The 24,570-nt window shown below is 38.4% G+C and overlaps 1 protein-coding gene across 7 annotated transcripts in view; it reads left to right on the forward strand.

Annotated features, from left to right (window-relative positions):
- The window catches only part of RAP1GDS1 (Rap1 GTPase-GDP dissociation stimulator 1), a 101,355-nt gene extending 77,211 nt beyond the window's left edge, over positions 1 to 24,144 (forward strand). For all 7 annotated transcript variants that reach the window (XM_037379749.1, XM_037379760.1, XM_037379778.1 and 4 more), the window contains 10 exons: positions 5,940 to 6,068; positions 8,500 to 8,625; positions 11,358 to 11,501; positions 11,766 to 11,897; positions 12,294 to 12,428; positions 14,018 to 14,143; positions 15,156 to 15,295; positions 18,325 to 18,451; positions 19,722 to 19,850; positions 23,478 to 24,144. In XM_037379749.1, the coding sequence (XP_037235646.1) occupies positions 5,940 to 6,068; positions 8,500 to 8,625; positions 11,358 to 11,501; positions 11,766 to 11,897; positions 12,294 to 12,428; positions 14,018 to 14,143; positions 15,156 to 15,295; positions 18,325 to 18,451; positions 19,722 to 19,850; positions 23,478 to 23,605 (1,316 nt within the window). In that variant the 3' untranslated portion in view covers positions 23,606 to 24,144. The remainder of the gene's footprint in view (positions 1 to 5,939; positions 6,069 to 8,499; positions 8,626 to 11,357; positions 11,502 to 11,765; positions 11,898 to 12,293; positions 12,429 to 14,017; positions 14,144 to 15,155; positions 15,296 to 18,324; positions 18,452 to 19,721; positions 19,851 to 23,477) is intronic.
- The last annotated feature ends 426 nt before the right edge of the window (positions 24,145 to 24,570 follow it).

A 24,570-nucleotide genomic window follows, 5' to 3' on the forward strand; every position in this document is an offset into this window, starting at 1 on the left:
TGCAGCATGTGAACGGAGAGTCAGTTAGTTGACCTGTTATGCCGGTTTTATTTTAAGAGCCACAAGTACAATTGGACCATAGTTGTGAACTGCTCTAAAAATATCACCTGCAGACCACGGTAGATTTCAGGACAACAGTCTGTCAAACACGAGCCCAAGACATCCATTAACTTGCACACATTGCAGCGTCAGATGAATAATAGTATGACTAAATACAGTTCTTTGCTGACCTGTTAAACAAGAGAACTCAGATTGCTCTGACAGTTAATTGGGCTCACAGATCAGTGGGTAGCATTTTCAGAATTTACTTGCAAAGGCTTGATCCCATATTACTTAGGAAGAAGATAAACACTCCATTTGTTTTGGTGAAGGATGGGTAGCATTGGGTTGCAGCCTGGAGTCCCAGCTCGCTTTGTAGTTATGGAAACAAATTGGACAAAAATAAAAGAAGTAGTGTTAGAAATGTAAGAAGGAAGTGTTTCAGTCTTTGAAATAGCAGTTTTACCTTCTCTTTTCTTGTTTCTGTAATCTTTTCCTGCTTAGCATGCTATGTTACAAAATTACAGGTGGGGACTTCTTTGAAGATTTCTTTACTGTTTTCAATGACTTGCACTCTTAAGTTGCACTAGCTATCCAGATAAGGATGATTACAGCATATTTGGTTCTTAGTTGCATCTAATTATCTGTGAACACCCAAATATTTTCTGATCCGTAGCATGTTATGAGCAAAGAGTATATAAATTGTTTTATTTGATTCTAAACAGTATGTCATTCCCAGTCAACTAATTGCCCTCTTTTTCCAATATGTACTGCTTTTTTTAATAGCTATCAACCACCTTATTTTTTAATATGAGAGACTCATTCCGGAGTACTTTAAGTTTTTGAATTAGTACAGGAATTTATCACACATGAGTTTTACAAAAATGGCAACTAAAGAGCAGCTGTGAGTCATACTTACTTTTCCTAAATGGAGCAAATTAATGGAGCATTCTTGTACCTTGTCCTCATTCTGGACAATCAGCTTGCAATTATAGCTCCATTCATAACACTGTTGTCTAAACTTTAAAACTAATATTCCTTTACAAGGTTCTTGTGCCATCTGCTTGTGTTCAGGAATTATTTTTGCCTGCTGTCAATTCTTCCTTTACCTCTTTGGTATCTTTTAATTTCAGTAGTCACTGCAAGGTTAACAGAACAAACTCGGCTCTGGCATCTCTTGCAGTTCTTTTAAGCTTCAAAAAAAAGTGTTTGTTTTTAATTGCATTGCTAGTAATCAGAGGGTTTTTTTCTGATGGGACGCATCCCTTTGCCTTCAGCCCAGATTATCTTGGCCCTCTCTGTCATAATCGTATTTTACTACCCAAATTCAATCAGACACAAATAGCTCATCCCTACTTTCCATTACTTGTTCTTAAGATGCAAAGTTGCAGCTATGGCTAGGAGCAAAACAAATGTGTCACACATGTTCGTGAATGTTTTTGCTCATAGCTGAATCCTGAAAGAAGCAAGTCTTGGCAAAAACCTACAATAATTCTTTTTCAAGCTATTCAGACTTCATTTGAGGTACAGAGCACCTATGCTTAAAGCTGCTGTTTTGGTACCTTTCAGTGGGTTCAGTATGTTGTTGTGCTTCTCCCATTCTGAAGACTGTTATGCCATATAGTCTCTGTGTAAGCTATGAATCTGCTTAAGAGCAAGAGGTAAAGCAGGCTTGGCTAAAGAGTGAAAAACTAATAACTAATCTAATAAAACTAATAATCACATGCAAACGCTTACGTAAAAGAGTTAGTGACACGAGTAGTTATTCTGCATATCTCATAATCCTGTGAGCCCAGACTATTTACAAGTTAATGGGATCAGTCTATAAGGTAGCTAATTGTCTCTTGAGATTTATAAAACAAACCAGGAAAGCATTTTTAAAGAAGCAGAAATGGTGGAAGAACTAGGCCAATTGGCTTATTACGTATCAGATTGGAGATAAAGTTAACTGGATTCAGTATGCATGTGTAAAATTATACATACGTTTATATATGGGCATATATATGTAGATAAATGCAATCATGTATTGGTTGCTTCCTCATTTCATTTCATATTAAACTTCAGTCTGTCAAGGTTGTCTTTCCTTCAGTGCCTTCGTAAAATGCAACATCCTGATGTTAAATCATATAACTGCCAAGCTTTTCTTATTCTCACAAAACTCTTAGTGACTGGAATGAATGTTGGGGACTGATTTTCTCTGTTTTACCATCTGTATGTAAATACACAAGAAATGAAAACGAGAGTCATGGCACCATTATTATGGTCTAACAGCAATATTCTAGTAGTGCTTCCGTCTAAGACTTACCTTTGCTAATTTTCATGCTTGCCGTGTTTTTTTGTTTCATTTACATCACAGCTAAAGATGTCTAGCATGCTTTCAAGACCTAAATATACTTAAATGCAAAATAACCTAAAGCATGTAAAAGCAGATAAAAAGTATGTTTCTTATGATAGTGAGATAATCAATACAATCATTTATATGTTATATGATGATCTAACACAGACACGGGGATTGCAAGCAGGTTTCTCTAGGGTACAAAATTATGCCACCAAATTGTACAAAACAGATTTTCCTTTAGCATTAAATTCACAGTTACTGATGAAACACAACATGATCAGTTGTTTTCTGAAATTCTGTCCAAAATCATGAACTAACCTAAATCAGCATTTTAAACTTAAATGCCCCCAATAAAGTTCTCAATTTGGGATATTCTCCCCAGATCTTATTGTTGGGAGTTTCCATGTGTGTCACCGAAGGACATGGAGCCATTGAAATTTGAGTTTTAGGTAGGTAATTCTTTGTGCTGGCGCATGTATTGATTGCCTTTTATCTACCTGTACAGCATCACTGTCAGTGCTTTTCACCCCGAGAGAACACAGATGTGTTTTACTAGTGCAGCATGTGATAGCGGTGTAAAATTTGAGAGTTTCTTTTGTGGCTTTAAGTCATAAATTCAGAAGAGGCATTCAGGTTTTCATGCTTCTGGCTCACTACACCCAAAGTTCTGCTTAGGAAGCTGGTAGAAATGCTGTTTCATCCTGAGACAGGATGTTGCCTGGCTTCGTGGCTCACTTCAGTCCAGTGTCGGGCAACTGCTTGTAGGATGGATGCATGTGTCCCCTGAATTTGTCTCCTGCTCTAGTAGGACCTTAACACTTTGTGCAGTGAAAGGTGGAGATACGCTATTCCAAGTTACGCAGTCTGCAGTCTTTCGTAGGACAGCCAGGGAACTGCTGGCAGGCAGTCCATGCAGCTAACGCTGATCCACTTGGATGTTTTTAATTTCTCTGAAAAGTGCTGTAGGTCTCCATACCAGTGAGAAACCTAATACAATACCCTTAAACTACTTCTTAACTGGTTTTGATCTTGTATTTTTTACTAGAGAAAGAGCCTTTTATTGGTGGTAATGACAGATGTAAATGGCAAGTTCAGAATTTGTATGGCAAGCCCAGGCTTAAGTATAAACATAGCAAAGAGCTGCTGGCAGTCTTTTTTTTTTCCCCAAAAAAGGTTTCATCTCCTATGCAGCTTTGTGACTTACAACGTTGTTCTGTCTTTAACAGAGGAGAAAATTCATCCTTTCACTTACTGCTGTTAAGGTATCAATAATTTACCTTATTGACAATTCTTATAATCCCATTCCTACCACTGTAGACCATTCCTGTGCTCAGGTGCCACCGTTCTACTCCAGGGAAATGAGACCAGTATGACCTGTATATTTGTCACTGGTTTGACCCAGTCCAATTGTTCTTTCTTGGTATATTTCTTTTTCTCTTTTTTCCTACTTAGGAAAGGCCCTTTTAGTACACTCAGGCCTTTTAGGCCCTTCAGTACACTCCATGCTCTCTTGAACAATATATCTTTCTATTTGGCTAAGATTCTAGTTTCCTTTCAAAGGTGGACATGGTTTCCCTTTTTCCACTGGTATTCTCCTCTATGCTTTTTATATATTTTGTATTAAGAAAGAGATAGCAGAAAAAAAAAACCCTACTCAAAATATACTTTATGCTAACACATTGCCAAATGAAGCCCGTAGAGATGAATTGTCTCTTTGTCCATTACAGTCGAATAAAGTGATGCTAGAGTCACTAAAGGCAGTCTAGTAACAAAGCAATTTCTTTCCACATAATTTTCTATGGCATTTGTGGTTTGTGTCTCTGTTCTCCTGTTCTCCATGACTACCATTTTTCCTTCAGAATTTTTAAGTGTCTGCAGGGGACAATCACAAACCGAGGACAAAAACAGATTATTTACCAGTAACTTGAGTTCTCCTACATGATCATTTTCTCCACAGAACCATTTCAGCTCCCCCCTCCCCTATTTTCCTATTCAGAGACAGATTTTTACAGCCCATTTGAAATGAAGTAAGAGGGTGTAGTAGTGACTCACACATCTGCTGGAGGTAAAATGGCATTCAATGCATGCGCTAGTGCAATTTGTACTTACCTGAAATTTGACAACTTCAACAGCTCTTTGATGTCTGACATGGCGTTCTCATAAAATTCTGTAAAAAACACCAATCTGTGGAAGAAGTAAACCCTCCCCCCAGAAAAGGAAATTCAGTTACTGGTAAGTAATACAGTTTTATGAAAGATCTCAAGCCATAAGGATTCCTGCTCATCCCCAATAACCTGCAATAACAGTGCCATTCGTTTATCTAGTGTACCAAATTGATAATTATTATTAAAGTGTTTTACACTGCATATAAATGAACTAAACATTCCAGAATTTTTCATAATTTTTATTATATGAAAAATCCAGACACACTTGGCAGAATCATGAAGGCAAAGAGTTTTCTAAGAGCATGAGATGATACTAAATATGCTAGTCTTGAGATGTAATATGGTTTTATCTCCCTGTAAAAATCTGCAATATTTATGGGTCTGATTCTACAGGTATAAAAACTCCAATTGGTTTCAGTTGCTTGGAATGAATTACTTAAAAAATAGAAAAAGAAAGAAATAATTCCCCTGCAGGGCTTGACCCAAAGCTAAATGAACTAATACAATTCTCTTGAAGTCACTGGGCTTTGGATCCTTGTCTTTTGAGCGTGTAACATCTAAACATAGTTAAACTGGTTAGAAACAAAGCTTAGGAAAATTACTAAACAACAGCTGGTGTGTTCATGTCTGCTTCATTCTATTCAACTGTGAAACAATGTTTTTCTTCTTTGCTATGTTATAGGTAAAACATGTAAGAGAAAATATTGTTATAAATAATCCTTTAAAACAATCATGTTTCTGCCTAACCATCAAAGCATCTTTCTATTTGCAGACATCTAGGAGCAATAACTTTCTTACTTGTAAATACTATAAACTTTCATTCTATGCAAGAAATGATCAGAATGGCTTCTAAGGACTTTTCTTAAACCTTCCATTTTTTTGTCTTTATTAAACTTTCTTTTTTCTCAAGCTCCTCATAATCTACATTGTGACTTCCTGTGTTTATAAAACTTTTCATGTTTATTTCAGTGGCAGTTTATATTCATTCTAATTTTAATTTTCCAGTTTTTATCTTTAAGGGAAAACAGTATATAGGAACAAGCTCTCAGATAATTATTTCACTGATGTAGTTTTGTTTGATTTCAGTCAGCTACTCTCAGTGAGCTCAGAATCAAACCCAGCATGTATTAGGAACGTGATAACCACAAAATTATCAGTAGCTGCATAATTCCCTATACCCTATGACCAGATCAGGAGGGAATATTTCTGGGAATACATCCCATTGGCAGGAACAGGGGAAATTATAAGTCCACATCACAAGTCTGGACCAGATCCTAGTGTAGAAGGGTACAGGAGACAGACATTTTAATGCTGCTTAGACTAGAAGTTGCTTTGTGTGAAAAATGCTTTTTCAGAACAGAAATGTAAACTTACTGTTGTACTTTCTTTTTATGTAGATACCCTGCAGTCACAGCTTATCAATATGGGTGTTATTCCTACATTAGTGAAATTGTTGGGTATTCATTGCCAAAATGCAGCTCTGACAGAGATGTGCCTTGTTGCATTTGGCAATTTAGCAGAACTTGGTAAGTCCACAATATTAATTTCAAATTTACATCCAGTTTTCATCCAGTTGGATCTTAAGACTAACGCAGGCTTTGCACTGATGCTTGTTCTGTTCCTTTTGGTACATTCAAAATTTAAAGCAAACATTTTCTGCTTAACGTCTCTAAAATCTATAGCTGTCTTTCCCTCCCCCCCCCTTCAGTAACTGAAATTTATTTGGGTACTTAGTACAACCTTATGTTTTATGTTAACGTTCTTCAATGCAACTAAGCACATTTTAAATCATCTAAACAGTACTTCCTGAGTGCTGTTGCTTACTGTGAATTATTTATTAATAATATAAATTATGTATCCTAGTGTAGCTCCATGAAGTTATATCAGGATTAAATTTGGCTCATGGAAATCACTGAATGAAACAGAGACAGGCACAGTTCATAAATCTGCCTATACAATAATCTTTTAGGTGTAGAGTTTGAACATGTTCTAGTCTAAATACTTATATGTATAAATCATGAATACTACTAAGCTGTAGATATTATTTTCAGCAAGTTTAGTTACAACTTCATTTAAATTGAAGAAGTTTGTGGTCCTGCTTTTATCCAATGTCTTTGCAGGTAGATTAGTATTCATTGGAATTCCATCAAGTGTAAACCAACAGGCTGTTAGACCCCCTGTTTTATTATCACTTGTGTTTTACACTGCTGTTCTTCTGTTAACCTATTTTCTGAAATTTTAGTCTTAAGAGTTTTTTTGCACTGAAGTACAATATCAGAGTAGTTATGATATCATCCTGTATTTCTAAGAAGATTTCAGCAGTTAAAATATGAAAAATATATCTGTGTGTTTGTACTGTTTGGTGGCCTGAAGTTATTCACAATTAATAATTCCTAAATACATAGATTTCAAGGCCAGAGAGACTATCATGTTATCTAGTGTAGTCTGATCACACGCATAATACCTTTGCTTATAGCAGACAAGTCTGCTTAACAAACCAACAACTGAAAGAGCCATCAAAATAGCCCTAAAGAAATGAATATATCAGATGTCTTAAAGGTGGGCACTGTGTATTGTGTCTGCACAGCAGGAAGTATAATACGAGATGTGTACTAGAAATTCTAGTGCTTAAATGCAACTAAAAACCAGAAGGATTTTAAATATAATAAATGGTATCTTTACTGAGAACTACATTTCCTTTCAATCTTTGGAAAGATCCAGCTTTGTCCAGTTGCATAATAAGAACCATGGGAAAGGAGCTTAACAGCAGCTGCTTCTTTTCCTGTTCCCATACACCAAAAAGATGCTCGTTCTTTAAGATTGGCACAAAATTAATTTCGCTTGTAATACTTTTATCTCCCTTAAGCAACAGCTTAGTCAATCACATTGTAACAGTAATATTTTATTTTTGCCTTTTAACTTCAGGGAATTTTATTATGCAGTTGTCATTTTTTATCACTTAAGAGACAACTGCATTGCACAGATCCCTTGAGAAGCATTATATGAAACTTTTATTCTGTGTCAAAGCAGGTCAAAAACCCAATAGAGTGATGTTCTGCTTTTAAAAACACTGGAACAATCAAAAATCCTCTTAGAATATGTTATGTACTTCTGCATATTGAGAGAAACCAATAATGGGATATGCACAAAAGGGTCTAGGTCTGCAGTTCATGCTTTTCCCCAGTCCTTGGGGTTAATTCTACATTAAAATAATCCCTAACCATCCATTAGAGCAGTAGCAAAGGTGCTGGAAGGTTTTCTATCTACAGATGGTCCTCAGGAGGTGGCAACTGCAGAATGCAGAACACCAGCCCCTACCACCTGCACCCCCTGTGATACTGCCAGTGAGTAGGAATAAGATACAGGCAATAGAATAGGAGATGCTTTTGTTGAATGTACATTTGAAGAACCGTTACCTGCTGGCTGATCTCCTGGTAGCAAAGTAGCCCATCTGCAAAGCCACTTTATGCTATCTGTGCAGTATGAAATGGCCCTGCAACAGCCACACACAGGTTTAGAAGGAAATGTCACCATCATAAAGCCATGTAAATACTAAAGCATTCAGTATGACTCTTCATCTCGCCCATAGAAAATGCAGTATATAATCTGCTCTCTTCCTGTTAAGCTGAGGGGAATCAAATGCTTAACAATTTTTGTAATTTACTGTTTCTATAGCTACCTTTACATTCTGTTGGGCAGAAACAGCCCCAACAGCCTTGATCATATATTTATATATTTTTAACACCCTTAGTCATAATTAATTCAAGTCAGTACATTTATCTTAAAGTGTTAGACATTTGTCTTTTTATTTAGTGACAAGCATGTCTATTGTTCTTGTCTGTGAAGAGCACTATTAGTCATCTTACTGAATAAACCTGGTAATAAAGAGAAAAAAATAGTCCTACCTTTTGATGTGGTTTGTTGACTTGATACTGAATTTTTCCTTTTGCTTCACAGAGTCAAGTAAAGAACAGTTTGCCTACACAAACATCGCTGAAGAGCTTGTGAAACTGTTCAAGAAGCAAATAGAGCATGATAAAAAAGAGATGATTTTTGAAGTTTTGGCTCCCCTGGCAGAAAATGGTGGGAAATTGATTATTTTTTTTTTCTTACGCTGTATTTTGTTTATTCCCTTGTATATATTTTGGTTTATCAGTGTCTTTCTCAGGGACTAAATGCAGAGTAACTGGCTGCCTTGTTCAAAAGCCACCGTGACTGATCCTCATGGTGATAGTTTCATATAAAGTGTATGAGTCTTGTCTGAGCATATGACAGGAGCCAAAAAATTGTTGATGCTAATTTCACCTCTGATTCACTCTATATGCAATTATGTTGTATTTTATTTCCCTGTAACCACAGTAGGAATATTAAAAGCGGCTTTTTAAAGGGCTTTACAATATTTGTCTGCAAAACACAGGCTCAAGCGTTCATAGGCTGTTACAGCACCAGGACATGAGTCATTATGTCATTTTCTGGGATTGTAGAACCCCTGGCAGTTCCATTTCGTATGGACGTTATTTTTGCAAGGGGCATGTTAATTGCAGAATTAAGAGCTGGATGCTCTCCCCCTACTGTCCATTGACAGATCGATCATATGAATTTAATTTGGGTGTTTAATTTTAATTTGGTCACATGGTAGCCCCAGGAGACCTGAGTTTGGTTCACTGCTCAAGCCGGAGCAGGCAGTGCTGTGTGCCCAGTCACCCCTCCAGGATGTTCCTCCCAAAGTAGCTCTGGGTGGTTTGTGTAACTCCCATCTGCCTGTTAAGGAAACAGAACTGAGTTAACAGGTGGAGCTGGACTGAAGTGGGAAGCACTTCCGAGTATGAAAGGCATCATAGTATTTGGTGGCACTATAACCTTATTTTAATCACCTCAGCATTAAAGATCATTTGAATGGGATAAATTATTAGATAGAATTGTAAACTCTGAAGATTTAGGTTTCATCCAACTGTGTTGTACACACTGTCTGTTTCTTTTTTACATAATATAAATCAAGATAAATTCTTACTTCAATTTAAGAAGTTGTCTTTTAAGTGGTATGTGAAAACCGAATTTCTTTTTACAGTTCTGAAAATGCATATCTTGGCAAAATATATTCATTTATTATATAATAACTAGCAAGTTGCTAGAAGAGTTCCATCCTTGGAGACTTACATAGAATTGGGTTGAACCTGTTGCGAGTTTGACATATTTAAGTTCAGAGTTTAATTTTTCTTAGCCTATGTTTTATAGTCACAATAAAATTTGATTAGTTTGCTGCTGCTGAACACAACTCAGGTGTTTGCATGGTATGAGGTACTCAGCTGAACTCTTCCACTGTGGATTCAAGGCATACTTAAAGGAGTTCACTGTGCTGGTACCATTTGGGTGCTTTTGACTGTAGATAATTAGCAATAGGTCGGAAGGCAAAAACATCTAAAGTATTTGCAGAGTCTGCATTTTAGTAGTTGGGGTTTTTTGAGGCGTTTTTTATGTTTGTTTTGCTTTGCTGTTGTTCAAGCACACTGGTGTAGCAATTTGTATTTCAAACCACAGAATATTGTAACATGGTATTTTGTAACTAAGGGAACTCTCTTATTTTTTAAAGTACCTCAGTGCAAAAGTGCAAAAAGATTAAAAAAATCCCAACTGGATATTTTGCATTCCCTGACAAAGTTCATGAGAAGGTCAGCTGCTCTTAGAGGAACAATTAATTTCACGCAGACAAAAAGCCTAGTGACAAGAGGAAATTGAGATTCATTCAGAGTCTTCCTTCACCAGAGGCAGAACTGTTTCCTCACCTAACTGTTGCTTGTAAACTATGTGACAAAAATACTTCCAAAGCTTTGGCCTTCAAAAATATTTCAACTTTGCTTAAACTTCTTATTGTTAAAACACCCATTTCACACAGAAAGCTAAGAGAAATCAATTTGTTTGCACATTTCTGCAGTAGTTTGACTGTGCTTTCTAAAATCAGCATGCAAAAACTACCAGAATCACTTTCACTGATCAGAAAGACATAACATGGCATCAGGCAGCCTGCCAGACAACCTTAACAGAAAGGGAGATTAGGCATGTAAAGGAGATTTCCCAGCTTCAAGTTCACAGGGAAAAACCTGTTAAAGATTATGTTGTAGAAACAATAGAAAAAACATTACTCCCAAATCCTATGTCACCACCTGAAAAACATGCTTATCACCTCTGTTGAGCCTCATTGCCAATAACAACTAAGAAATTAGTTTACCTCATTAGTTTCCAGTTTTTCTTCAATCACAACAAATTTCTCTCCCAACCCAGCCTTTTGGATTTGGCCCTACTGTACTTCCAACAAACAGCACAGATTCTGGCTCAGCTAAAAGCAATGGCTGATTACTTGCTCTTGAGATTTCATCAAAAAGTTCTATGTGTCATACTTGCACATCTCAGTAAAGTACATGAAACAATAAGAAACCCCAAGTTTGTTCTGCAACACAGTCCAAAGTCTTTTGAAAGCCCAAACATAGCACAGTCCTTATGAGTCTGCTGCATGGTGACTGAGATGCCAGAAGTTTGCTGTAGAGAAATACCCTCATTTTTGAGAAGTCAAGAGCAGCTCCATGCAGCTTCAGTGTAAAATTTTGCTCTACAGGCATTCCAGAGCAGGGGGAATGCCTGGTAAATGAATAAAGTTGGCCCTGAGAATTTAAGATAAGGAAGTTGCAAGTTTTATCTACCCAAGCTCTCTTTGAAACCACTGACATCGCTGCTTCCTTTCACAGTCTGTCCTGCATGTTTGTAAAATAGATGTATTTAAAATCATGATTCTTACTTCTATTATCCATACTATTCTTCAGATGTCATTAAACTGCAGCTTGTTGAAGCAGGCTTGGTGGAGTGCTTACTTGAGATTGTCCAGAAGACTGTGGACAGTGACAAAGAGGATGATATTGCAGAGCTTAAAACAGCTTCTGATCTTATGGTTTTATTATTGCTTGGAGGTAAGTACGGTGTGTCACTATCTTCTGCAAAGCAACAACAGATACTTGTAACGCCATTTGGCTGCTGAATTTTACTATTTATTAATTTTCTAAATAACCTAGAGGACCTGCTACCTGCCAGTTAACATTTAATAGGTCAGATTTTGTCTCTCATCCCATTGCAAGAATGGATTAATTGTAGTGAAGCCAGCAGAGCTTCACAAATATAATTTTCCCTAACAAACACTTCTTTGGCTTGCTGATTGTCTGTGCTTTTTACCCCAGATGAATCCATGCAAAAGTTATTTGAAGGAGGAAAAGGCAGTGTGTTCCAAAGAGTACTTTCATGGATTCCGTCCAATAGCCATCAGCTACAGCTTGCAGGAGCATTGGCTATTGCAAATTTTGCCAGAAATGGTAAGAATATGCCATAATAGCTTATGTAAATTTATCTGTGCCCTTCTATCATGCTCTGTCTGTACAGCTACAAACAAAAACTGTATGTTGCGGTAAACCTGATATTAAGCTATACAGCAACATCAGTAGTTTTATACTTTATAACTCTGAAAAGTGTTAAACCTACTTTAAAAAATACTGTTTCACATTTGTAGAGGTATAGGGGACTTCTGCTGCCTTCAACCATCACTCTTAAATTTGTCATGAGCATTGCAGCTCCCATTGATGATGGTGGTCAAATTCTCAGCAATGAAATCTAGAAATGAGCAAGGAAATGGGTAACCCTTCTATTCTTAAAAAGCTCTTGTAAAAATCTTAGTAATAACCTTCCATTCACAAGTGACTTATCTCACACAGACGGAAACTGCATCCATATGGTGGATAATGGCATAGTTCAAAAGCTGATGGATCTGCTAGACAGACACGTGGAGGATGGAAATGTAACTGTGCAGCATGCTGCACTGAGTGCTCTCAGAAACCTGGCTATTCCTGGTAAGCCTCACTTTGCATTGCTAATTACCCAAAGGTGAAGTTCTGTTCTCCCTCTGCCCCCCTCCAGGGGATGAGGGTGGGAGAACTGACTGAGTCCTAGAGGCAGGTCAGACTGCTGCTTTTCATTCAGGCCCGTCATTGCTTTTATGTCTTCTGCACAGCAGCCGTGACAAGCAGTTTATATATATCACAGGCACATTGACCATTCCTTTGCAACTTTGATCCCACATATTATCCCCCATCACGGCAAGGGCAGCTTTGTAATGGGCAGGGAGCTGAGGAGGCCTTGGATATGATTTCTCAATCCTTTCTGTCTCCAGAGCACTGTATTTCTACTTTTTTTTGTTTGTTTCATTTGGGATCTCTCTCACAGCTAAAGGGCCCCCACCAGGGAGCAGTGCCAACTTTGTTGAAACACTGCATCTTACTGTAACTTCCTGATGCTTTGACAATTCCCATATTAGAGCTAGAAGTAGACTGCTAGAATAGCCAGCCTATTGCAATTAGTTACTGTTTGTAGGCAATGAACTGAATGCTAATTTTTTCATTTTAATAACTTAATTTGTATGAGTTTTGATTACCCAAGCATAAAAGGCAGGGCATATGCACATAAAAACAAAGCACGTCTCTAATACTTGCATATGCTTTCTCATACCAAGCCAAAAATAAGCCTTTCATCCATTTAACCTTATTTTACTATTTCCAGTTTTGGCAAACCAGAACGTTCTAAAAAACGATCATGCGTACATAACTAAACCCATGCAGCTTCACAGCATGCCATTTGCTTACGTTTCTCAGCTGAGCGATGCTATTAGCTTCCATCAGTCGGCAAGCTTTCCTGTAGCCTATGCTCAAAAGCATGTCTGCCAGAGACCTACTTAAGATTTCATGTATATTGTTATAGAAAAATGAGCAAGTAATAACCGGCCTCAGTGATGAGCTGCTTATTAAACACTACTTTGATTATGAAAGAACTACTTTTTCCGAGTACAATATTGGACCACATTGCACCTTACATATATTTCAGACAGCTCCATGAAAGTGGAAAATGTAGACTAGAGGAGGGGATGAATGAGAGTTTGGAGGGGCAATACAAGGACTACAGGCTCCAGACATGTCAGGCCACGTGTTGTTTGTATAAAGTATTCAAACCAGGCAAGAGACTATTGTGCTACTTAGGTGCTTTAGTTCCTTTGCCTATGTGAAATAGAAGAGTGTTGTTGGGAACCAGAGAAGATTCCTCATATTTTGGGGTGCAAGTACCAGCCTGGGCTTCTATTTGATGCATTTTGTGGAAGACGCCTTTCCCAGAGAAAGGGGGAAAAGTCTAACCTTCAGTTTACGTTCAGGCTGAACACTGAAAATGTTGTGCATAGTAGGAAAAAGCACTTAATTTCATACCTGTGTCTTAGCAACTATGACATTTTTTCCACAACGCAGCATTGTCAGTGCACACTCATGTTCCTGAAGTCTGTGTTCACAAGCTATTTTTCAAACCGCGTCTGAAAATTTGCTTCAGGACTGTCTTGGAAATAAACTGCATCTTCCAGAAATGTTCTTGAGATCATCCCTGTTCTTTATTCATGCAGTTGTAAATAAGGCTAAGATGCTATCAGCTGGTGTTGCAGAAGCTGTATTGAAATTTCTCAGATCGGAGATGCCCCCTGTTCAATTCAAGTTGCTGGGAACATTAAGAATGTTAATAGATGCACAAGGTAAAAATAAACTGTTCTCTATGTTAAGTGATTCTCTTTGGTTCGGTTTGTGATATGCTGCCAAGATTCTTACAAGAGAGAAGCAAAAGGTTTTTTAAAACTTTATTCCTGAAGTGTTGGAATAAATCTAATGCATACACAAAGGAAGAAGAATGTGGGTTGGGTTTTTTTCAGAACTCCTAAATTGACTGCCAGGGACCCTCAGAATAGGTGTAGAATGCTTATTTACTTCTGTACTTCAGAACTCTCCTACACTGTCACATTACGAGTATGTATTGAGGCGTATTTTAAGCTACCACTCCTGTTTGGCTGTTCACTTACTGCATTTCCTGGCTGTACCTAGCTCCTTGGAACAGACTAATGCACTTGTTAATTGATAAACTGCAGTTTCAAAATGAACAAGCACCTTTTAGTTTAACAGCTTGTTCCAGGACGAGGATTTATAAAATCAGAGGTCTACTAAAATCTCAAAGTATGAGAGAAGCTAGCCAAGTATTTATTTTTGACCCAGCCCTGCAGGTTCTTTCAAAAGATCCATTCTAGTTCTAGCAAAGCTATTAGATGTGATATTGAAATTCATCGAAAGATTGTATGTGACTTACAGTCTATAAAACCAAATCTAACTGACCACAGTGCTCCCTTCTAGCAGCAGTCCCTCCTGGTTTTAAAATTTTGAATTTAAAAATTTAAAAAATTTAAAAAAAAATTTAAAATTAGCTCATCTGGGGCTGTGACATCACCTGTATTTTCCCTACTCTTAATCAATGCACATGCCTCATTAGCTGGCTGGTAAGTTGTTTTTAAAAACTGGATTATGAAGTTTTCCTGTATTTTGTTTTCATTTTGACTGGCTTTACTTGCTTCCATGAAACCTAGACTTCTCCCACTGTCAGTGCAAGCTAGTGAAGTTCTACTAACTCCTTCTAGTTAGTAAATTGCAGCTTATTTTTCTAGCACTTGCTTTAAAAAGTGACTACTTTTTTGTTGTGTTGTTGGCTCCGGCATCATGTAGCAGAAGCAGCTGAACAGCTGGGCAAAAATGTAAAACTGGTGGAACGATTGGTGGAGTGGTGTGAAGCCAAGGATCACGCAGGTGTGATGGGAGAGTCCAACAGACTACTTTCTGCACTTATACGACACAGCAAATCGAAAGTAAGTTAGTGGTGAAAAAGCTTGTAAGAACTAAGAGTTACCTCTGCACTTGGTATTGATAGCCAAGCCCTTCAGTATGTAATCCTTCTAGAGAGCCAGGTTGATTAATTCATGGGTTACATCTCCTCCACCTCTGGGACACGCCAGTCAGACACAAGCAACAGGTTTAAATGCTCACTGGAACTACGTAGTTAAAAAGACGACAAAAGCAAGGCAATGCAATTTCAGAGTGGCAGGGCAGTTGAAGGAACACTGTTAGGATTGACGTGGCTAAGTCGTGACTCATTTTTATTTGTATTGTATCCTGTAGAAGTTCAGCATGCCATATTTTCTACATTTTTAATGATGCTATATATGAAAAATTGCTGCACTCAATTGTTACATACTTCAGAGTTTTAAGATTCTAGTGGGTCATTACAAATGATCATTTATTCTGAATTCTAACAGAAGTTTGCTTGTACATGGCAAAAGGTATGACGCTAAGAGAAACTGTGGAGCAGGAATTCTGTCTCTGGGATCACCTCCTCATCAACCTTTACATAGCAGCTCAAGTCCACCTCCTTGCTCAGGAGAGTATTAGGCAGAACACAGCCTTAGAAGGGACAAAAGCATCTCCTCTAGAAACAAGCTATTTCAGGCTCAGACTTCACTGATGTGAACACAGGCTGCATGACTGAGCTTAAATAGCAAGGGTGGTTTGGAGAACTCAGACTTTTAACAGTGACCTCTTCATTCATGCATGGCATTTACGAAGTGAAAAACATATTGCGGACCTGATCTATTGAGCCTCTCCAAAAGCAAATCAACAGGCTTTACAGACATTTAAAGCATTGCTGATTTCTAATACTACTGTCTCTTTCTCATACCCATTCTCCATTTTTATGTTCAGCCGCAAAAACTGATCAGGTTTCATTTTTTCTGAGTTCTTATTTTTTTCTACACCCCACACATAGAGTCCCTGAGGCACACGTTTATGGCATACACTGCCACACCTGTGAGTTTTGATCAATACTTTCTACAGCAAAACAGAATTCAGTTCTTAATACAGAGACACTATTGATGGCATCAAATCGATATTAATACAGAAGTTAACAGTTATCACAGCTGAACTTTCATGTAGTTTATGTACTCATAGAGGAAATATAACTGAAATGGGAAAACAAGGCTGAGAGGGTGGTTTGTTTTTAATGCTTTTACTGCCCTCTAGGCTTGAATATGAGTACAACTGTATGGTTCTTTACGGCAGATCAGATCTGAATTTGGTTTTTAATTTTAAAGTGTTTGGGGTAATATTTACAAAGGCAACATTAGTTTGGAAAACTTATGTCTCATTCTAAAAAAAATGGAGTAGGTCATTGTGAGGTAAGCCACACTAGCACCAAACCTGACTGCTGTCACCTCTTCTGTCTGTTTGGTACTGCCTTTTAGAGGGTGATGTTCACCTACAAAACAAAAAACCTTGATGTCAAAGGTACTGATTGATCCGCAAGGCTTATATAGCCAAAACTTCACACCAATTCAATTAGCAGTTCCCAGATTATTCCATGAAGTCTCAAAACTACTTTGGAGTTCCACCAGAAAATCACAAATAATAAAATACATCATTGCAAGTAAGGAAAACCATAAAAATACTTACATGTTTGTGCACATCATGTCATTCAGGAAAGAAACAGATTTTAAATATGAAATGCTTGAGTCATTAGGCTGTGACTTGTGCCATTAACATCTTCAGTATGATTATCTAACTATTTCAGTTTTCAAGGATTATGATTATATTGTGGCTGTTTCCTTGCATAAAGAATGTCACCACATAGCCTATGCGAGCACTAGAACATAAATCATTCTGAACACATGTATCAGTTAATGAGTTTTGGCTTGTGGCTGGAGTTGGAAAGAGATGTGTGCTTTAAATGGAAATTCAACACTGATTAAAAATTTAAATCAGATTCTTATTTCAAGAACTATTATTTCAAAACTTTGTGCACCCACAGAACAAATAAAAAACAATAAAAAACAAACCACGTTTCCTGGAACAGTTTCCCTTGGGCATGCCAAGTTACCTGGTTTTCAGGTAAACATCTTGCAAGTAGTTTTGGGACATATGATGGTGAAAACATCAGGTGCAAACTCACTTTTGAAACAGTAATTATCAAGTAATCAAAGGCCTGCAGACACCAGAAATCTCTATTCATCCTTTGTCACATATGTAAATTGGATCAAGTTGTAGATGTGAAAACGGAATCCCAGCTGTGTATTTTTAAACTGCTTTAAAGCCATTTAACCCAGTCAGTTTTTTCATTTCCTACATACTGGGCAACAGTTCATTTTAATTGCTGGCTTTAGAACAGAAACCAATACATTGGTATCCCATAACTATCCTTTCCTAACCTGCTTTGTATTTGAAGGAAAATTCTACAATACTTCAAGAGAATGCTGGTCATTTTCCTGCCTGTTTCTAAATTTTTTTTCAAGTACAGCATTTCTGTTACGTAGTAAGGTGTAGTATTGGTGATCTCACCTCTCTGAACGTTTTGAAGAAACTAAAAATTCATGGAGAGAGATGATTTTGTAACTTGATTAAAACTATGTTCTTGTGTCTCCTTATCCCAAATACATGGTTTGTTGGGTGCTTTTGATAAGCTGCTCTGAACATCACAACATAAGGGAAAAATACACATCCTTGAACGCCAGCTGAGTTCAAACATAAGAGAGAGTAGACTCACTGTTAGGCAATTCATGGCACGCCATGAGAACTTGAGTTACACAGTATAACCCGAGTTAGTTGTGCATCTTAACTTAGTCATGGGGTTAACTGGCATGGTTTAACAGGTTGTATCTTATAATTGCAGAGTAATAGCAGACAATTTATAGGCTCACATGCGTGTATGTTCATGTATAAAGTGATTATATGTGCATAGCGCCAACGAGTATCCTTACCCAAAGATGACGTAGCATCCATGACAATTTAATTATTTAATACAGTTTGTATGCAATGCAGAATTTTCTCATTTCTATGTTATTTATTTTAGGATGTTATTAGGACCATTGTACAAAGTGGTGGCATCAAGCATTTAGTAACCATGGCAACCAGTGAACACGTAATAATGCAAAATGAAGCTCTCGTTGCGCTGGCATTAATAGCGGCTTTAGAATTAGGTGAGTATCCCAGTGGTTAACTACCTGTTTTCTTCCCAGTCTGCCAAGAGACGTCATAGAGAGAGCACTGCGCAAGTTCCTTTTGCAGTGCAGGGCAGCCTCCCACCTGCCTTTCAGTAGCACATAAGCACACAGCAGTTCATGCAGACATAGGCAGGCAGTAAGGTTATGCAGAAAACTGGAGTTTGCTGGTAAAGCAGCATCTGCTGCACCATTCTGGTAGGTGATCATATGATCTAGGAAGGCCCTTCAACATAACTTTCAGATTCTGGGTAAAACCCTGAAGGCCAACAGTTAAGAGTCATGCTTTAGAGTGGAGACTGTATGTATGACCTGACCACACTCCTACACTGGAATGGTTAATCCCCTTTTGAGAGGGCTTTCACTTACCTAATTAGTAAGAGCTACAGAATACACACAAGAGGTGGATACTGCCCCTGAAATGTCTTTATTATTAAGTTCCACAGAAACAGGTACAAGAGTTGCCATATGAAGGCAGAGATGATTACATGTCTTGACCTGCCTTTGTAGTACCTCAGCTTACCAAACAAAAAGGTAAATGCCCAACAGAGGTTTTGTTTATCCTGTCTGCTTGCTTCTTAACTAAGGAACAAGCAATATTACATATTTTTGCTCATGATTTCACCTCTTGCCATCTCATCCTACAGGAATGCTGTGTTCAACTTCCAAATCAATGCATCAGGGAATTGTTTTAATTAAAAGGAAAAATGTTCCTATTGACATGAATCATCTAACCCTTCTTTGTCTTGTCTTCAGACATTTAAAGGTTTCAAGCCCCAAATTCAGTACATAATGTTTCTTAGAAAGCTACTGAGGAAGTAACTCACACTCTGATCTTGAAGTTTTTCACAGCCTTTATAATGGGCTCCGAGCTCCCTCTACCACGGAATCGGGAATTCACCATCTGTTCCAAAAGCAAATTCAGGCAATGGAAGTCTTGAAAGCTGAAATATGCTGTGTTAGCCTAAATAGCTAGAAAGGCTGATGGCTCTTCTGTTAGCTCAATGCACATTTAAGATTGGATTTTATCATTATTCTGTCATTGTCCTTTCAAGCAGTTAGGCTAATTTTACATTTCTGTAGCAAGAGCTGCAATTCCTATCATCATACCTTCTAATAAGTGCTTCAGGTTTATGCCAATAAGCTATGTACCATAGCACCACTTTCACTACTGTGAAATAAATAGCTAGCACAGAAGCATCAAAGCAAGCAGCACTTCCAGATTTATAAATTTTCACTTGTGTTTCAGTCACTGCTGAAAAGGATCTTGAAAATGCTCAGCTTGTTCAGATTCTACACAGACTGCTCTCAGACGACAGGAGTGCTCCAGAAATAAAATACAACTCCATGGTGCTGATCTGTGCCCTTATAGGATCTGGTGAGTATTCAGGAGAGGCTGCTTTCCCAGGAGATTTATGTATTTAAACTTAGATCTTTCTTTTAGCCTAAACACAGAGCATATGCAAACACACTCCGAGACTGGTTCTGTGTTCACAACAAACGTACACAGAAGAGTTCAATTTACTATAATGCTTTATTTACAGCATATATATAGTTTCAAGAAAACTCAGTTCTGGATGTTAACTGCAGAAATTAGACTCTTCTTTGGAATGCAGCTAGCTCAAAATTTAATTGACCGGAGAGAAATGAAAGGCATTTAAAACTGTACAGTATCAGGCTGTCTTTGCAAACATGCAGATAACAAGAACTTTCTTTTCACCTGCAAGTTCCCAATAATTGATGTGATGGTTTTTTAGATTGGTCAATTTAGTCAAGTAAGATTTGGTGGAATTTTGCAAGGAGCCTTGTCACTTGTAGTTTTAAGTTCCTGCAAAAATGGTAGGAAGCCAATACAAATACAGGTAATATTTGCAGGGACATGTGCACACAAACAAGTACTTAGCACAGCACATAGGCTATAATCCTGATTTAGGAGGGATCCTCACACCTCACTAGGAGGAGTCCTTCCCTCTGCAGCCCTCACATGCTCAGCCCACCAGGTGCAACTGTTCATGGTTGCTTTGAAAGATGAGCAGGACACGCTCCAACACATGTCAGTGCTGAGTACTGTAAACTCTCCTGAGCTAACCCTCTGCTAGAGGTCAGACTGTTTGAAAGATGGTGTAGCAGGCTATGGTTTGATATTGCAACTTCCCACCTGTGTGTGGGCAACAACAACAAAAAAAAACCACAAAAACCCACAAAACCAAAACCCACCACCACCACAAAACACAAAACCACAACAAAACACAAATGAGCTAGGTGTCATGGGGAAATTTGATTTCCAGCTGAGGTTTCAAGAAGGGGCTATGTTTCTTTCATTCAGTTCTTTAAGAAGTATTTACTCTATGGAAAGAAAACAAATTTCATTCCCTAAAGGTTTCAAAATTTACAAACAACTAAGATGACATAGAACTGGATTAAGTACAGAAAAGTAGAAACTCAGAGCCTGTCTGCACATGACTTGCCAACTGTAAAACATCTGAAGGTTCTCCAGAGATGAGTTTACAACAATTCAATTGTTATTAAAAATTATCATAGCTAAGTGTGCGCTGTGTCTGTACACCAAGCTGCCTTTTTTTTTTTTTTCTTAGTTTAGCATGCCTACTGTAACTCTGGTGACCTGTAAATCCATGTGCGTGAATGCTGTATTAACTGCCACCTTAAAGGAACAAATATTTTTTAGAGCACTATATACATCTCAGTGTACAAAGATTGCACTTAAAATTTGCTAATGAGCTTCAGCCCCCAGTAGGCATTCACTGTAATGTTAAGAAATAATTCAGTTGTTACTCACAACCTTCTTGCGCCATTTTGTGCTTGGGATTATCCATCCATTTTAGAGCAGAAGCCTTTCTAGAGAGGTTCCCCCTCAGCCTCACTGTGATGTTCTTGTGCTTATTCCCACTGCTTCCAACCAAAATAATCATCCTCAGAAATTCTGCCTGACATTTGGATTAACAGTTACTTAAAGTCAAATACCTGTCTCTCTATTCCACCAAAGTAAGTAGCAGTTTTGTCTTAGGGTGTTTTTTTAGGGTTATCCAACTGGCAGAGTTCCGTCTGCCACCGTACTAGAAGCTTTGCCTAGTCAGGAGCCCCCTCCCAGGCTCACAGGGAACAGAGAGCATGTTCATGCAATACGCAGCTGTAAAGGTAAGGCTCAGCGCTTGGCTGACCCAGTGTTCAGCCCTGCTTCCTGATGAACAGACCCATGTAAAATCAGTGAGTACATGAGAGTAACAACTGAACAACCCTGGTATTAACTTTTTTTTTTTTTAACCAGTGGGGGGCAGGATCAAAGATCCAAGTCAGCTTTTTACACGTGAAAATACATCTCTCTCCTGGCTCTGTTGCCTCTAACTTATTTTCACCACTGTCTCCACAGAGTGAGACATTATATTTACATGTTTCCATATTTTACTGTAAACAGACCTGTGTAGTCATTTGAAAGTAATTGACCACAGTATAGTTCCATAAAGACTAGAAGTGGTTGCACTGGTTTCATTAATTCTCCAGTGACTGCTTGCTGTTACTATCTTTTGTTACAGGGCATCGCATTGAATTTGATATTGCCAACAGCTGTGTGCTAAGCAGTAAATAGATATATATTTATATGTGATCTTTTCCATCTGGAAGTTGCTCTTGCAACTGAGTGAATAGATGGAAAGAGGGAAAAATGAGGACAATGGAAAATGGAAACATGTAATATAGATAATCAGCAAAAGCAGAGCATTCATAGCTGGCACAGTCATTTCTGTGTGTGACCATCTCCAGGCTCACAGGAACCTGGATGTTAAGCAGAACTATTCAGCCACTGTAAAGCACAGCAAATTCCTGAAATTCAGTTCTCTTAACACCTGCTTAAACATGATGCAGGAAGGAGAAAGAGAGCAGCAAGTGCTTACACAGCATAAGCACCCCAACAGCTTCACTTGGCGGTGCTCGCTATAAAGAAGTTCCCAGGTGCACAGCAGTGTGAGAGTTCCCAGCTCTTACATGGTATGGGTTAAACTGCAAGAAAACTGAAAACGTGTGAACAAGAAAATAGGTAGGAAGGGAAACAAATGTCAAAGTTTTCTTTTGAAAACTTACTTAGAAAAAAGTAAATGTGCACAGCATACAGCATAGCTCTCTGAAACAGATGGTTGGGATTTCTCTTTGGAAGCTCAGGGATTAGCCCCCCGGCAGCACCTGGGAAGCAAAAATATATAGTATTTGTTGCTGAGTGGGAGTTCACTAAGGTGGTCGGAACAGAGCATAAAACAAAACCAGCTGCTTTAGATCTCAGCTGTGAGATGTCTAGAGTACAGGGCTTCAAGAAAACTTTTTTTTTCTTAAATTGTTCAATTTTATAGGTTGTTCCCAACCTGTACTTATTAATACAAAGTACAGCACAATCCAGGATTGCAATCATGAAAGTGTCTGAGTAAAACATTAAGCGCTGCATACCTATGCACAGCATTGGGCAACACACCATGTGTTGTATTTGCTTTAACTTCAGAGCTGAACTGTAAATGGACAGCTAACAGTGACCAAGTGGTGACACATCCATTAAAGAACCATCTCACCCACTTCACACCCCCACACAACCAACCAGAGCTGATCCGATGCAGACAGATGACCTAGTGGACCTTTCAAGGCAAGCTCACTTCATCAGGCTAGTTGTAACAAAGCAGAAAAAAAAATTCACTAAAAACACTTCCTAAACCTCTGTTTTGGAAGGCAGTCCAGGTGGGTTTTTCTATACTGCTATGCACCAGCTTCATCATTCATCTCTACCTGAAATCTGTGGAGTCTCTGCATGCCCCAGGCCCTGGAGAGCTTTCTTTCCATCCTCAAAAGAGATTCAAAGTAGTAAACAAAAAGGTTATGTGTACACACACATTTGTGTGCTTATGTGTGTGCAGGGTTCAGTAGGAAAGTTTCTCACATGTGCCAAGCTTTTCTGTTCCTTTGCCTCTCTCATACAAAGCACCATTTCTTTTACTATTTCTTTTTCCAGAACCTCTCCAAAAGGAAGTGCAGAGCATGGCGTTTCTAGAAGTCGTATCAAAACTCCGCAGCCATGAGAACAAAACTGTTGCCCAGCAGGCCTCGCTAACAGAGCAGAGACTTGCCGTAGAAAGCTGAGGAAGGTCTTGTTTCCAACGCATCCCATCACAGATTTCACCTTTGTCCTCCGTCCTGCTGCCGCTCCTGCTATGTTTTCCACTGTATCACTTGTGCATGCGTGTAATGTTCCCACACGAATCGATGAACTGCTGTAGGTACCCGTCCAAAAAGGTTTCTACAAATTCATAGGTGGTGTTAACATGAACCTGTCTCCACCCGTAACTGTTCTACTTGTATTCTTGTTGCTTGGGCCACATAGTAGAATGTGCATGTTGTAGTCCTATGATGATGTAGAAGTGGTACTACACAATGACTCTTTCCTCACGCCCCCTAACTGCATAACAATGTACTACTAAATTAGGGACAATACAAGTTGCAGCAAGTCCAGACTAGTGTGCTGACTATAGGATTAAGTAGTAAATCTAGCTCCATTTTTGGTGCTTTGGAGATTCAGGTTTGAATGCAATGTACTGCTGCTCATTCACTGGTCTTGCCTATTAATGTCAAACTTGCGGTACCTAGAGATAACAAATAAAAAATTCAGTGCTCTCACTTTATCCTGTGGTTTATCCTTTTTTGTAATAACATGCTGAAGCCGCGACTGCACCACCATGCACTGGCAAGGAGCCCTTTTCGTTCCTGGCTCTGGCCCCAATGCAATCACTGCCTTTCAGTTGAGCAAACACAAAAGGAAACTATTCCAACCACTTTCACTGCGTGTGCTCACACAGAGGCACTGTGTGGTTTAACAATAAGGTGTTTTAACAGGAATACACTAATACAGTCCTTATCCCATAAGGCCATGTGGGTATGAGTGCTCTTGGGCTTGCCTGGGATTGGGGTTTTGTTTGTTGGGGTTTTTTTGTAGATTAATTTTTAAAGGCGTATCTTGCAGCAAATTTTCAACAGAACCCCATTGAGAAGTGCAGCGTGCAAGAGTTCTTTTTTCTTCTTTCCTAGGTAAAGGAGTCGGGAAGCTGCCA

Source organism: Falco rusticolus, chromosome 1, assembly GCF_015220075.1.
Source record: "Falco rusticolus isolate bFalRus1 chromosome 1, bFalRus1.pri, whole genome shotgun sequence".
Lineage (NCBI taxonomy): Eukaryota > Metazoa > Chordata > Aves > Falconiformes > Falconidae > Falco > Falco rusticolus.